At 41.7% G+C, this 16,847-nt stretch overlaps 1 protein-coding gene across 2 annotated transcripts in view; it reads left to right on the top strand.

Annotated features, from left to right (window-relative positions):
* Positions 1–8,899: 8,899 nt before the first annotated feature.
* Positions 8,900–16,847, top strand: part of LOC135221862 (bone morphogenetic protein 10-like) — a 190,460-nt gene continuing 182,512 nt past the window's right edge. Inside the window, exons 1-2 of one of the 2 annotated variants that reach the window (XM_064259805.1) lie at positions 8,900–8,990; positions 9,199–10,282. In XM_064259805.1, coding sequence (XP_064115875.1) covers positions 9,886–10,282 — 397 coding nt within the window. In that variant the 5' untranslated portion in view covers positions 8,900–8,990; positions 9,199–9,885. Of the gene's footprint in view, positions 10,283–16,847 lie in introns of both variants that reach the window. The other variant, XM_064259806.1, reaches the window with a different exon arrangement.

Below are 16,847 nucleotides of genomic sequence, written 5' to 3'. Positions count from 1 at the left end.
CCCACTCCAGAAGGAGCAGGTGAGCCGAAGAGACAGCCAATTACTTCCTCTCCATGGAAAGGGTGCAGACCCTTAGAAGTCTTGAAGTGAGACTTCTTAAGGGGCAGAGAATACCTTCTTCTTAAGATGTGGAAGCCTTTGAAGACGAAAGACGATGATCTCGGGAAAGCTCGCTGCAACATGGGAAGGGAGGATGCTATGTCATGGCAAGGAACTGTGCCGATCAAGAGCAGAGAGTTCGTTCATTAGAGCCGAGCACTCAGATTGGCAGAGCTGTCTGGTCGAGCCAGGCCAAGCTGAGTGAGCTGAGTAGATCACCACTACATAATTATGAGTGGTAATCGTCAACGAAGAACTATCACTTCCTCCCAATTAACTGTTCTCCTTTGAGGCCGAAGGTCCAATACATGAGGATGGTACTTAACCATTCACCCAGGTGTTGCATGCAGTTCTAAGCTCTACATAACTCCAAACCAGACTGAGGAGTGGACACATCTGTACTGATAAAGACTCATCTCGTCATCCAAGCACTCATAATAGTGAGCGCTCGTCAAGCGTTAGAATTTGTAAGAATTCCCACACTCGGTGAGAAAAATCCGACTTTTGTATGACAATAATCGGGCGAGACAAGGCTCGCCCTTGTACTCAGCAATATGATGAAGCCAAGCACTCGGTGAGCGCCAACAAAACCAAGGGATCCAGGCGCTCAGCAAGATACCCAATTATTGTAATAATCATCGGGAATGCCCGTTGCCTGAGTGTTTGGGAATCTCAGAAAACCAAATCACTCTGTGAATGCTAGAAATTCCAAGGAATTTAATGGCTTAGCGAGACTCCCGATTTTTGTAACAACAATTACCGGGAATATCTGTCTTGCCCGAATGTTACGAAATTACAGAAAAACCATAACACTGAGAATGCCAGAAATTCCAAGGAATTTGAGCGTTCAGCGAGATTTCCAGGTATCGTAGTAACCATTATCAGGAATTCTCGTCTCGTCCGAGTGTTTGCAGGTCGTATAAGACCTAAACACTCGGAGATTGCTAGAAATTTCAAAGAATTTTAAGTGCTCGGCGAGACCCCCAAATTTTGGAGTGGGACCCCTCCTTGACTCCCGTAAAAACCAGTCCTAAATGTGAGCATTTAAGACTGGAATGAGTGTACAATTCAATAGAATAAACAATAGAGGCTCCCAAAATGCAAGAACCCATAGGGGACTGCAAATTGAAATCTGTCCAAAGGACAAAAAAACCCATGGAGACATAGTCTCTGGTTTTGGCCTAAGATCCTTCCTCAACGATGTGGACGTATGTCTGGTAGGACCCTAAGGTACCGCCAGGAACGTAGTCCCCTAACACTGAATCCTATGGAGAGCACTCTGCAGGATCCCTAGCAAGAGAAGTGAGTCACAGGCAGCCATCAACCTGTGGTGATGGCCACTCTGTGAGTCTAGGAAAGCGTTATCGTCTGGAGAAAACACTTTCCAGAGGAGGGTTACGAAACTCTCGCATGGCAGGCGAAACGTTCGCCGTCACCGAGACCAGTTGGTCATGCGAATGTGACCGTCATGTGGTTGGGGCTGAGTTTGCACCTGACTGGAGAGGTCCGGTACCATCCTGTGTCGCGTCCAAGTCCTTGTTGAGCCTCTCAAGAGGACTGAATGGGGGAGCCCCTACCGTTCTCTGTGTGCACCGTCCCGTGGGACCGTCATGTCAAGAGTGATCTGCAGCAAGACGCAAGTCACCTGAGTGACTCGCTCTTTTCTTCCACTCCGTGCCCGAGTCATGAGGTGAGTAGACTCAGCGTCACCAACTCTGGATGCACAGGAATCCAAAGATTTACGTGCACTTGGGGAACTCAAGAACACACGCCTGACATGGAACTAGTCCTAGGGTTAGAACCTCTAGGGCTAGCAGCAGAAGTGAGAACCGAAGTTTGCGCTTCTACTGCTCCCAACACGCTAGGCCATAGGGACAGTGTGATGGTTCCTGTTCCCGAAGGAACAGGAGAGCCAACAAAGACCCAACTGCCTCCTCAGTTTGAGGAGGCAGATCCTTAGAAGTCCCGTGACGAGACTTCTTACAGGGGAAGACTACCTTAGAAGTCGAAGGGGTGAAGGCTGATGAAAAATATGATGGTTCTGAAGAGGAAGAAGATGACACTTGACGAGCGCTCTTCGTCTTTGACTTCTCCAAATTCTGCAAGGCTTCTTCTACAGGATAAGGTATATTTACCTGCAGGAACAGAGTTAATATCACAGGGCAGCAGCGAGGGCTTTATCCAGTAACGAAATTCCAGGATAGCAGTGTTAAATGGATATGATTTCCAGCAGAGGAACAGTACACACTCTCGAGGACCAATATCACAGTATGCTATGAGTCATGGGTACAATTCCAAGGTTAGGATAACCAACACGAAGAGATATCCAACCATCTACTGCTGTAATCCGTATCACCACTGATAGCCTGTAAAAGAAAGAGAATATGATTTAAAGTAATAACTCTGCTCGCATCCAAGGGCACTGCCCTCCGAAATGAGAGGAGATCCCCCAAACACCAACGCCACACGATAGCTAGCGAAAAGACGAAGGAGAAGAGGAATTACCTGAAGAAACAAAGGACAATCCTTCGAAGTTCCCCTCGGTAATTTCCAAAGTATAAGCATTCATTTCGGAAAAATACATGTCTCTTCCTGATGTTAAAGGATGAAAATATGTGCTAATAAAGATGTTGGCATACCCTTGCCACCGACCCTTAACACAAAGTAGAAAGGCAGTTATCAAGGTTATCACAAAATGTGGGTTTGCATATTAATTATTAAAGTCAATTAATTATCAATATCAAACAACGTATATACATATTTATATAAAATAAAAAAAAAAGATCCCACCAGGAAAATTATTAACGGCTAATCAGCAAGAGCTCACAAACAATTATGTCTTCATCGGTAGATGGCCGAAAGGCAAGTGGAGTGTTTACATCCAGGCAGGCAGTCCTACCCGCCTACCAGGCAGTAGTTACTGCCCTAACCACCTTGTTTAAGAATTTAACGGCTATAATTCCAGCCTATGCTAAAAGTAATTCCTTATGTGAAGGACCAAGGGTTTGTATATTGTATTGGAACAAAAACTTGTACAAGAGTTTCATATGGTGGAAGCTCTTCCCGTGCAATGCAAGAGTTACAAAATGTACAAAGTTCACAAATCAATCCATTCAATTCTCTCTGCTGAGCCCATTCATGGACTGCTGGGTCGGCTCTCATGCAACATCTCAATAGAAAATGCTACATAGAAAATGGAATCTCAGCCCTAACTCCTTCAAAACTCCTTGCAACACGCACACTTTCAGAGTTCACCTCTTTACCATCAACAAACACATACACATACAATATTAGATCATTTCTTACTCACTCCGACATCCTTTTCCTCTGTTCCTTTGCAGCCTTCTTTTCAGCCGGATACCTGTATCATGCACTGTCTCACTCATTTCACTCCTAACACTACTTACGTCATGACCACTTTCATCAAGTTCATCAGTCTGTTGATTCACTTCATCGCTAACGTATATCACTGGCTTACCATTACCTTCATTTTCTTCGCTCTCGGAGTCCTGGACGTCTTCTTCTTCCCGCCGGTCGTCGTCGTGAGCATTTATCTCATATAGTACTTTTAGGGACCTGACAATGCCTTTATGATCAGGGTAAAGCTCAAGGATTCTGCTGAGGGGCCATTGACTATGTTTGTGCTGGTCTGCCTTTACCAGCACAATGTTGCCTACATGCAGGGCAGTTAGGGGACATCTCGCAGATCGTGACGTTCTTGCAGCGATTTCAGGTAGCTTTCGTTGTGAGGAACTATGGGCGACAGTAAGCAAACAACATCTCCATGGATGAGGTGCGATGGGGTGAGGGGTTCATCCTCACGCATATCTCCCGAGTACATCAAGGGGCTTCTTTAATCAGGGTCCGGAGTTGTTCCTCGGTGAACACATTCTGGCGCAATATGGTAGCAAGTGTCTTCTTGAAGACCCTAATCAATCTTTCAAAAAATCCCCCCTTCCAGGGAGTTCTGGGCGTCTTAAAGGTCCATTCGATCCCCGTTCTGTGCAGGCATTCTTTTGTGACATCCTCATCGCATACCTCTTGCAGAAAGGTGCTTGCAGCCCGGAAGGTCATGGCATTGTCCCTGTAGATAGTTGTAGGAGCACTATGGGTAGCTGCAAAGCATCCAAGCAGCAAAACAAAGGTATCAACGTCCAAGCCGCTACAGTAATCAAGTACACCACATGGCTGGCCAAGCAGACGATGATGAGAATGTGCCCCACTCCTCCTTCTATGGGTATCAGGCCTGTGTGGTCTACTCCTACCTTGTCAAAGGGATGGATCATGAGTGTTCTATCATTTGGGAGGGGTGGAGGTGGTGGCTGTTGGAGAATAGGTCTGAAGGCTAATACGCATGCTCTACATCTCCCCACTACTCTCTTGGCAGTAGCCCTCAATCCTGGGCTCCAACATTCCTACTGGAATAGAATTATTAGGATATTAACCCCACAATGCATGTGAGTTTCATGGCGATGGGTGAAATACAATGACACTAAAGTACCCTTGGAGGGCAACAAAATTAACTCATTTTTAGTATGAGTGACATTAATCAACCTATTCTGAGTGAAAATCAGTGTGTTTGCTTGACCATAAAAAGGATTATAATCATATGGTAGCCTATGCCTTTTTTATATAATGCCATTGCTCATGATTAGGCTAAGTTGATGGATGACATTATTAATGTGAGTGGGTACTGGCACACCACTCTCTAACTTACTCTGTGAAAAGCTTTCAATATGCCTGACACTAGCACATAGGGATCACATCGGAACTTAAGGAGCAAATCATATAGCATTTCAACTAAGTGGGGACCTGGATAAAGGCAGTCATTTAAGGACAGTTCTCCCTTGATTTTAGAAGATGCATTGAAAAAGTCTTCATAGTCTCTGCAGTAATCATGGTCTTTCATAAATTGCATCTCTAACGCATTCAATTGAGCGAATGCATTACAATAATTTGAATCTGGTCATTCTGGCCTGTGGAATGGTAATCTTACTTGGTACCCACGATCAGTACTTACAATGCTACTCTGGACTTTATTCATAGCAGCATGCTCTGAGGTGGTGTTCTGTTCTTGGGTAGCAATGCCTACTGTATCTAATCTCCACCACATAGCAACGTCGATCTCTGGGATGACTTGACAAACTCGTAATGTGCACAGATACGTCTACCGTTTCAGGGGCCACTGTGTAACGTGGCCATATGGCGTTACGCCGTTATGTGTCACAAACAAACTCACTCCGTCAATCTTGTCCATACCGAGGATGAACAAACCAAAATAATCTACCCCAACCAGGATATTAATATTAGTAAGAAGATCGTCCTTAATAATATCATTGGCCATAGTGCAACCTTTGCACTGCAAGTGCGCTTTTACATTAGAGAGGCCAACATTATGAAAATGGGTGTTTACATCATTGTGAACAAACGAGTCTAGCGGGGATTACTCTGGCACCCATGTGTATTCTACATAAAATGACATCGTACTCGCCTTGTGCAATCTGCGAGTCGAATGGCGCAATATTCAACGAAACATGTTTAATGACTGGCAATCCCAACTCGAGATGAAACTGTGTTGGCTACTGGTATCCAAAAATACTCTGGTGGAAAGGGGTTTGCTATGTGAATACACGGTAACTGTAGCAGTTGGTAACAGGGTAGCTGGCAACTCGGTAAAAGGCTTGTCTTTGACCATCTTTGCAGTACACACGGTTTCTCATCTTTGGCTTTTGGCTGCATTTTCTGACTTATCTTTAGGCTGGTGCCTGGGTTCTTCACAGGCGAGACTACTGGGGATGTTTTTGAGGAGGACTGATAACTAGTGTTGTTGGTGGGTGCAATGGATCTGGGTTGTGGGTTGTCTCTCTCACAGATCAAACTGTGATGTCGTCCATCACATAACTTGCAATTATGTTTTACGTTACATTACCTACTGGCGTGACCCGACGCTAAGCATTTGAAACATTTTTTATTCAAAACTAACTGACATTTTATAGCCACTACGGAAAATTCTTGGCACAGTGGAACGCGGTGTGATTGCTGTTGCAGAATGGGCAAACGGTTGCACGGTTAGCATTTGCTTTGGATCCCTTCTTTCGGGCAGCTGACGACAATTCTTCTCCCCTCTGCAACGAATCATCCTCCATTGACCTTATAATGAAGTCCAGTGCTTCAAACAACTCGTTCAATGAAAAATCCCATTTACATAGATATTCAACTACTTTAGAATAGACTTGTCCTTACGACAACTTCTGATTAACAAGACTTAATAACATGCTGTGATCTAACGGGATCTGCTCAGATGTTTGATCGGTTCGATTAAGACGGTTAGTTCTATGCAAAAAATTTTGAGGTCAACATAATTGCACTTGGGGACAAAAAGATCTGCTAGCCTTCTATGCAGAATGACTAGGGTCTGCTGCTGGTCACCGTAGTACTTTTCAGGCAAATCGTGGGCAACTTGATAGTTCGCAGCTGTAATGCCCAAGGATTGAACAATCTTGAGCGACTCTCCTTCTATGAACCTAACAAATAGGTATACATAGCAACCTCGTCTAGATCAGGTCTATTATGCACATGTGCATTAAACAGTTCAGTGAATGTGGTGAATTAACTTTCTTTTGCCTTTAAACATGGACATGTGTAGCTCTTTTAGGCGCGGTAAATGTGTTGTTGGCTGCGTTACGCTAGTCAACATGCAGATACGACTCAACGACACGGTTATAATTTGGCCTGCATCTTCCAGGACACTGATGACTTTACTTTCGAGTGATGATTCTAATTTACTGTATGCGACACGTACAACGTTTGCAACTGTTTCTCGTCTGACTGAATTCTATCGAGCTAATTCTGATATACATTCTCATATGAGCTTACGAGATTTGTACTGGCACGACTGATTGTGGTGGTCAGAAGGCCTACAAGGGACTCGATTTGCGTTATGGAGGCAGCTACCAGGTTCTCAATAAATTCCAAATGCTACAAAGGAGATGATGCCGCCCTTAACGTTACATTAATGATTTCCTGATTGCTTTTTCTGCCTGCTCATGGCAGATTAATCTAATGACACAAAGAAATACGGCTGAACATATGCCATGCACATGAACATCAAAATAACGGGTATGCTAACCTTGCACTGGCACAGGCTCTTGCATTAAAATAGCCCCTAATGTGGGCAAAAAACGAACTAGGCTCTGCCACAGGGTACCTAGCCTACAGTAGGCTTTACGTTATGAGTGATCCAATGCTAAGACGTTAAGACCATACTCCAGCTGCCGTCGCTTGGGGACTGTTCTTCAGGTTTATCCCAGTTAGAAGGACCAGAAATGTGAATTGATCACGAATAGCACTAGTAAGGCCTCAATGCTATGAGGCGGACAAACCTGCCTGAAGGGCTAGGAGCCAAACTCGAGGACAACAGGAATAATAGTCCACGACATTTGCTTGCACAATTTTATTACAAAAATAGAATTTAATACCAACAACAATGAAATAGATGGTGATGCATGAGTAGAGTGACACAGCACCCTTAATTCAATGTGAACCTTGACATGGTCACGCGGCCACTCAAAACGATGAAAAATTGACTCAATTTTCGAATTACTCTGGATTAAACTTCAAGGGACACATTACTGATGGTTCGTAAAACAATGACAGCAATGATTTCAATTTTAATTCCATGAAAGGAAGCATTTTCTCCTTTTGTATACAATTTATGGTACTATAAGAATTGAGGCATTCTTCCATGGGGAGGATGAAGCGAGGAACGATAAAATGAGCATATCATAAAGGAACCATTCCACTTGTGCCGCCAGATTGTTGTATACGTGGCTATTGGCCCACTAATGAATGTTTTGCCTACCAGCAAAGGGCGGGAAAATGGAGGTGGACGGGTGGGATTACGTTTTTCGCGACACACACACACACACACACACACACACACACACACATATATATATATATATATATATATATATATATATATATATATATATATATATATATATATATATATATATATATATATATATATATAATATATATATATATATATATATATATATATAAAACACAATAATTGAATACATCTTTTGTAACTGCTGCATTCTTGATATAATAATGCAACAATATATATAATACAACAATATATGAATATATCTTATGTAACTGCTGCATTCTTGATTATTGCTGGAGCTAGTGCTATCTGAATGTTCACCTTTGCTACTGTTATTACAATTACATTTCACCAACAACTATATATAGGTACCCATATTCTGACCCAAATCACTGTCATAACGACTTCTATTGAATTCTGAAGAGGTGTTCATTACCCTTCCTTGCTGCTGTTTACTGACACTGGACCGCGCATCAGATCTTTCTTGACCGAAAATGAGACAATCCAGTGAATAAGGTTGTGCGTACGTGATCGGATATTTTTAGCTTTAACTCGCATGACAAAATAAGAATGGTATCGAAAACGTATTTTTCTACAAGAGGCTTATCCAAATTTGGAAAATAGGAAGAAATTGAAGAAGTCGGAAGGAAATAGACTATTAACCCAGTATGAAACTCTCCGAAATTTCGATAAATTTACCTTTACGTACAGTCAAGCAAATAAAATGAGAAAACGAGCTGACAACTCTCAAACTGGCGCCATAAACCAGAAAGCTGCGGGAGACTAGAGCCGTACTGACTATATGGAAAGGAGGAGTTAGTAGTAGTCACATCTCTCAACCTCAGCCTCAGATCCTCTGCTGTCTTATCTCACTCGGCTCAAGACTTCACATCGCCAGTCGTTGTTGGGCAGTCGACGAGTGGTGACCTGCCACAGTTGTTCTTCACACTCGCTCACTGCGCCCCTTCCTCTTCTTTCAGTTTTTGGAGAAGTGTTCGTATGTATTGTATAAACTGATCGAGAGAGGAAGAACGTTTCGTGGTTATTTAAAACTGGTGATTTCATTACGCATTTTTATGATAGAGGTTTATGAAGTGTGTGCTGGAAATTTTGATTAGGGCAGTTATGTACTGTATATATATATGATGTATGCTGTCTGCAATATTGCTATGAGAAAGGAATTAATGATGAGTTGTTTTGTTAAGGAGTGACGACGTTACATAAACCTTCAATGATGAAGTACATGAACAGACCGACGTTTAAGCGGAATTATTACGGCCAGTGATTACAAAGTAATCTAAAATGTCGTAATGAAACACATAGGCCTATACAAATAGGGATATGATTACGGTTGAGGTAATTGCGTAAGAAGGATATGACGAAGTTTTGATCGATGAAGTAATTACAGCAGGAATATTTCCGTTGGGAATGACAAAACGCGATGCCATGAAAGGATTGAAATTGAATCATTAAATAGATTGCTAGGCTAATTGGAATATGATTATGAAATAAGATCTAGGAAAAGGAAAAAGATTAATATTAATTCTTTATTGGTTGAAGATAGATACATAGACCGATATTGCCAATAACGAAATATGAAAGATCTTGGAAAAAGGTGAATATTTTTAAGGTTATGTGTTCAGTGAGGCGTTTTATTTTTAATTTAAAAATAGTACTAAACGTTATTTGCTTGCAAGCGTCTTAAGGGAGTGACGGCGTGATCTTAACAATAGGTCGCACTTGTGCGTCATGGGCGTTTGTCGGCTTGTTGGCGGAGGAGGAGGGCGGCTGGATGCACCACTACTGAGGGCTGGAAAAGAGAAAGACGAGGAGCTAAGGACCCCTTCGGCGGATGGCCCAAAGGGCGGTCCTTCCAGGTACTGACAATTCTCATGACCCGCCACTTTCGCTATCCGGCCCCCCTGGCCACCACACTTCTGCTGGTGGTGATGGTGGGTGTTGCCTCCGGAGTGGCCAAGCCAGCTCCTTCGTCAGGAAGAAAAGGGCCACCAGGACCTGGGCAGACGGATTTTCCGCACTCGGCTTCCTCGACGGAAAACGAAACAGACGATTACTATTACTACGACTATGATTACGGGAACGAGGCCAGCAGCTCGGTGGCTCTCAATCTGAGCAAGTACCTTCTTCCGGAGGAAGAGGAAGATTCTGGGGCTCCCCACGTGCCCAGGTACATGTTGGAACTTTACGAGGACCAGATGTCCCAGAAACCTTCTCTTCGACGTCATTCCGAACATGACCTTATCCGTAGCTTCATTGCTTCCAGCACAGGTGGGTCTAAGCTATTACTGAAAGTATCATTACCCTTGCTGATGTATGTTATTATCATTGTTATCACAATTACCTGTACCTACTCGGGTAATTCCCTGAGGTGCAGATACGTCTTCTTCTACTTATTTTCATGCAGGACTATTTTAATTTGTATTGTCATTAATATTGCATACTGATATGATTTTAATGGCCACGGTGGTTAACCAGTCTTCGTTATTGGTGTTATTGGTAAAATTCTGAGGGGCAAATTTGTCGTATATGGGCCATCTTATTATTCTTTCTTTATAAATCATAGAATCTGCAAGAATAGACGTATAGACTAGGCTGTTATCCTCATTATGTGGCACTACAATCACGGCATCATTTAAAAGGAGAAATGCATAATTTTAAAAACAAACTATTTGAATGTTAATTCCAGAATGAAATTTCATGTTTCCCGACGACTTGAACGTTAAAAATAATCCAACAGTTGTACAAACCATTAGCATATACATAGGCTGTATTAGCGTTTAGGCAGCCTACTGGCCTGACCTAATAATCGTAATGTGAAAGACAAATAGGCCTGTTACTAGATGGCACGGCTACTTAAACGTGCATTTGGGAATGGAAAATTGTCGATTTTACTATTGTTAAGTAGTTCGAGCCATTCCAAATTAGGTTGGCGGAGCATAAATGTAATAAATTATGTGTAGAAGATGCAGTACGTAGAAAGTGCGAACTTCAAACGGAAACTTAGGCGCGGGTTGCCCTACTATACTCTGTTTTTTTCCATCTGTCCATCCGCCTGTGGTGTTTTTGTATGGTAACACTGCGTCCCGCGCTTTCGATACTTAATTCAGCTTACATTTAACAATAATAACAATATCCTATTTCGAATATTAACGGTGTAATTCGGATACAGTAAATTATTACAACACTTTTCAGTTGCAAATGTACACCCAGATATCCTGTTATTTACCTAAAACTTACACATATCGTAACTATCTAAAGCCCGGGACGCAGTGTTACCATACAAAAACACCACAGGCGGGTGGACAGATGGAAAAAAACAGAGTATAGCTATGCATAGCAATTTTATCTCTCAAGCTTGTAAGTGAGGTACATTGTTTCACCTTCCTCAATATATCTTCATCATCATCATCAATATGTACTACAGTCTTGGTTTATGCTTCGAGCCCCAATCATTCTGTCTTTTTTCATCTGCGCCATATTATTTCAATAGGGTGAACACGAACACCTTTTAGCTCTTGGGTAACTTCCTGAAGTCACCGCTTTATGTTTATTTTCCATTTTTTCAAAAAGAGATTTTGAAATCTCCCTCGCTCGTTATCTGTGACAGTTTTGTTACCTGTTCGTACGGTCCACTCGAAGCAGAATTTAGGTGCAAAACGGTGAATAATAGCGGTGAGCGTTTCACTGATTTTTTGTAGTAATCGCGGTTACTGATTACCTTCGTGAAAAGTAATCGATTAGTAATCGACTACTAACTACTTTTTATATCTTTATAGCAAATTCATGAGTCTGTGCATAAAAACGTGCATGAAATGTATGAATAACATTAGCATTTCGTTTATTCAGACATGTATACATTTTAAGATAACATGAATGTACTTTTATCTTCTAAGATAAAGGATAGAAAGATTATATATGAAGGTAGTGTTAGCAATAACAGAGATGGAGCACCTTTGAATTAACTAAGGCTCTAGTATTGTAGAACAATGTGTTTTTATTCTCTAATTACAGTAGTGATAAAACAGAAAAAAAAATGCAATGAGTAATCATTTACAAATATTCGATTACTCATCCAGTAACCGAATGCTCCCACCACTTGTGAATAAGAAAAGATGTCAGAACTTATGTTTGGGTGGCAATGTCTTTACTCAGATGGACTATGTTATTCAAATTTTAAATGGCCCTTACCCATTACTGCCTACCTTACTTATCCTTTGTGAACTACATCAATAGCAGTCGGGAACAAAGGCTAAAGGTGCAATAAAAGGAAATTTTGCTGTTATTATAATTATATTGATGATAATTATACAAGTTTTGGCTAAAATGATAATAATAATACTAATAACGCATTATTATTTTATTATTATTATTATTATTATTATTATTATTATTATTATTATTTTTTTTTTTTTTGCTCTATCACAGTCCTCCAATTCGACTGGGTGGTATTTATAGTGTGGGGTTCCGGGTTGCATCCTGCCTCCTTAGGAGTCCATCACTTTTTTACTATGTGTGCCGTTTCTAGATCACACTCTTCTGCATGAGTCCTGGAGCTACTTCAGCCTCTAGTTTTTCTAGATTCCTTTTCAGGGATCTTGGAATCGTGCCTAGTGCTCCTATGATCATGGTACGATTTCCACTGGCATATCCCATATCCTTCTTATTTCTATTTTCAGATCTTGATACTTATCCATTTTTCCCTCTCTTTCTCTTCAACTCTGGTGTCCTATGGTATTGCGACATCATGAGTGATACTTTCTTCTTGACTTTGTCAATCAACGTCACGTCTGGTCTGTTTGCACGTATCACCCTATCCGTTCTGATACCATAGTCCCAGAGGATCTTTGCCTGATCGTTTTCTATCACTCCTTCAGGTTGGTGCTCGTACCACTTATTACTGCAAGGTAGCTGATGTTTCTTGCACAGGCTCCAGGAGGGCTTTTGCCACTGAATCATGCCTCTTTTTGTACTGGTTCTGTGCAAGTGCCGGGCATTCACTTGCTATGTGGTTTATGGTTTCATTTTTCGTATTGCACTTCCTACATATGGGAGAGATGTTATTTCCGTCTATCGTACTTTGAACATATCTGGTTCTTAGGGCCTGATCTTGTGCCGCTGTTATCATTCCTTCAGTTTCCTTCTTTAGCTCTCCCCTCTGTAGCCATTGCCAATTGTCATCGCTGGCTAGTTCTTTAGTCTGTCTCATGTATTGTCCGTGCATTGGTTTGTTGTGCCAGTCCTCTGTTCTTTCTGTCTTTCTCCTGTCTCTGTATATTTCTGGGTCTTCGTCTACTTTTATTAGTCCTTCTTCCCATGCACTCTTTAGCCACTCGTCTTCACTGGTTTTCAGATATTGCCCCAGTGCTCTGTTTTCGATGTTGACGCAGTCCTCTATACTTAGTAGTCCTCTCCCTCCTTCCTTTCGTGTTATGTATAGTCTGTCCGTATTTGCTCTTGGGTGTAGTGCTTTGTGTATTGTCATATGTTTCCTGGTTTTCTGATCTATGCTGTGGAGTTCTGCCTTCCTCCATTCCACTATTCCTGCGCTGTATCTGATTACTGGCACTGCCCATGTGTTTATGGCTTTTATCATATTTCCGGCGTTGAGTTTTGACTTGAGTATCGCCTTGAGTCTCTGCATATATTCTTTCCTGATCGTGTCCTTCATCTCTTGGTGTTTTATATCCCCTCCTTCCATTATTCCCAGGTATTTGTATCCTGTTTCATCTATGTGTTTGATGTTGCTCCCATCTGGTAGCTTTATCCCTTCAGTTCTCGTTACTTTGCCTTATTGTATGTTGACTAAGGCGCATTTTTCTATTCCAAACTCCATCCTGATGTCCCCAGATACAATCCTTACAGTCTAGATTAGGGTATCTATTTCCTTGATGCTCTTACCATACAGCTTGATGTCGTCCATGAACATCAGATGGTTGATTTTGTTGCCTCTTTTCTTGAGTTGGTACTCGGCATCCATCTTCTGTAGTACTTTTGTCATGGGAATCATGGCTACTACGAAGAGTATTGGGGACAGTGAGTCGCCCTGGAAGATCCCTCTCCTGATATTAACCTCTGCTAGTCTTATTCCAGAGCTTGAAAGTATTGTATTCCAGTTGCGCATTGTATTTTTGAGGAAGCTGATGGTATTTTCCTCTGCCCCATATATTTTCAGGCATTCTATTAGCCATGTGTGTGGTATCATGTCGAAGGCTTTCTTATAGTCTATCCATGCCATGCTTAGGTTGGTTTTCCTTCTCCTACTGTTCTTCATTACAATTTTGTCTATCAGGAGTGGTCTTTTGTGCCCCTACACTTCCTTCTGCAGCCTTTCTGTTGGTGGGGGATGGTGTTTGTCTCCTCTAGGTAGTTGTATAGCCTTTCACTGATGATACCTGTTAGTAACTTCCACATTATTGGTAGCAGGTGATAGGCCTGTAGTTACTGGCTATATTTCCCTTACTCTTGTCTTTTTGTACTAAGGATGTTCTTCCTGTGGTCATCCATTTGGGTGCTTGGTGATTTGAGATACAATGCTTGAGTTGTTCTGCTATTCGTTGGTGTGGGGCCTTGAAGTTTTTGAGCCAGTATCCATGGACTTCATCGGGACCTGGGGCTTTGCAGTTTGGCATTTTCTTTAGTTGGTGTCTGACTGTCGTGATGTCTGTGAATCTTTGTTTTATTCTCCCTGTTTCTTCTTCCTTGACTTCCTGGAGCCATGTTGCATGTTTGTTGTGTGATACCGGATTGCTCCATATGTTTTCCCAGAGTCTCTTACTTGGTTCGGCTTCAGGAATTTCTGGGTGGTTGTCTTCCCCTCTTAGTTGGCTGTATAGTCTTTTCTGGTTGGTTCCGAATAGTTTGTTCTGTTGGTATCCCTTATTCGTGTTCATGTACCGTTGGATCTTATGTGTTTTGGCCTTAAGCCTCTGTTTTACATCTTCTATTGTGTTGTTTAGTCCCCTCTCTTGTACTTTGTATTTCTCGTTGAGTTTCTCCCTTGTTTTCTTGCTTCTTAGCCTTTTTTTCCTTTTTTCTGCCATCTCTTTCAGTTTACTCAAGTCAGATCTCATCACCATGATTTGCTTTTCCAGGCGCCTTTTCCAAGGAGGTTGCTGTTTTGGTTTCTGTTGGGTTGGTTGTACTGGTGGTGTTGGTGTTCGAATCCCCATCAGTTCTGCTACTAATCTTGCTCCTGCACATGTCAAGTTATATGTTTCTGTGATACTGGTGTTGTGTATTATGCCCATTATTTCATTGACCTCACTTGTTTTCTCCCTTAATTTCTTGGTGTTGTAGGCTTTCATGGAGGGGATCTTTGTTCTCTCTGTATCTGGCTCCATCCATTGTCTAATCTTTTCTACCCATTCCGTCCTCTCTGTTACTTCGTCGGTGTTTCTTCGTGTGTCGTTGTTTGATACCTCATCCTCCCTGTCGTCCTCTGTGGCATCGTCTCTCAGTTCGTCTTCGTGTAATTCGTTGTCGTGTGACATTTCCCTTTCCAGTTTTTCTCTTTCTGTTGGGGAAAGTCAGTTCTTTTTCTTTATGTTCCTTACTTGGTCTGCCAGCCTCTGCTCTGTTTGGGGGGTGTTATTCCTCTCATTCCAGATGTTGACCAATCTTCTTCTATATCCTCTCTCCGTCGGGTTGCTTCTGATGTAGCATCTCCATATTTCCTTATTTTCTTCTCTTGTCCATTTCTTCCTTTTTTGCCTCTGTAGCTCCAATCTCAGGCTGTTGATTACTGTCGTTGTGGTGATCAGTTGCTGGATGACGACCTCCAAGTACCTGACCGTCTTCCCCTTCAATTGGGTTGAATACCTGGTTGCCGGACGAAGCTCCTCTGTTGCCAGAGGTTCCATTTATGTCGTTGTCGTTTATTCCTTCATTTCTTTCCATCATCAGGGATAGGTACTCATTTACAGCTGAGTAGACTGAGGAAATTATGGTAAAGATCCTTTCCCAAGGAATCAACGCCGAGGAGAGCGGTCACATCCAACGACTGACCAACCCCAATGTTGCTTAACTTGACTTAAGTCTATTACGACCTAACCCACTCCTCCACGGCGCACACATTATTATTATTATTATTATTATTATTATTATTATTATTATTATTATTATTATTATTATTATTGTTGTTGTTGTTGTTGTTGTTGCTGTGCGTTGTCTTGGCGTGATAAACCTACGTCGGTCGAAATAGCGATTTTTTTTTCTTTTAGCATCGAATTCCAGACATCTGACAACTGTCTGGTTACCGTTGAGCCCCTGATCACGAGAATGTGTATTGCGCTAAGTTAGTAATTCTTTTATGGGGCATTTTTAAAATCTTGATCTCCTAAACAATGGTTTTTGGATAAGAGGACAAAGTATACTCTCTCTCTCTCTCTCTCTCTTCTCTCTCTCGTCTCTCTCTCTCTCTCAACTGTCTTTTTGAGGATCATATAAGCAGATCGTGTATTATTTTGTATCTGTGTATTGTCATCCTAGTCTGGTAATATTTCGGAACTAATTGTGGCCGAGTGTCCTTCCCATCGGACTCCCAGGGTCTGTTGCCAGTTTTATAAATAGACGGGCTCTGGTATCCATTAGTGGACCGTGCTTAAGAACAATCCAGAACTGATGTTGTGTGGGGTAAGCAGCTGCTAATTATCATTTGTTCGATTTTCTGTCGTGCTTTATACATTGCTTTGAAGCATGGGTTTATATAGAATATACATACATACATACATGTATATATATATATATATATATATATATATATATATATATATAATATATATATATATATATATATATATGACTGGTAAAAATGTTGTCACAACAGAACAAATTT

The sequence above is a fragment of the Macrobrachium nipponense genome, chromosome 3 (assembly GCF_015104395.2).
Source record: "Macrobrachium nipponense isolate FS-2020 chromosome 3, ASM1510439v2, whole genome shotgun sequence".
In the NCBI taxonomy this organism is placed as follows: Eukaryota; Metazoa; Arthropoda; class Malacostraca; order Decapoda; family Palaemonidae; genus Macrobrachium; species Macrobrachium nipponense.
Note: the sequence above shows the minus strand (reverse complement) of the source record. Positions and strands in the feature narration are given on the sequence as shown.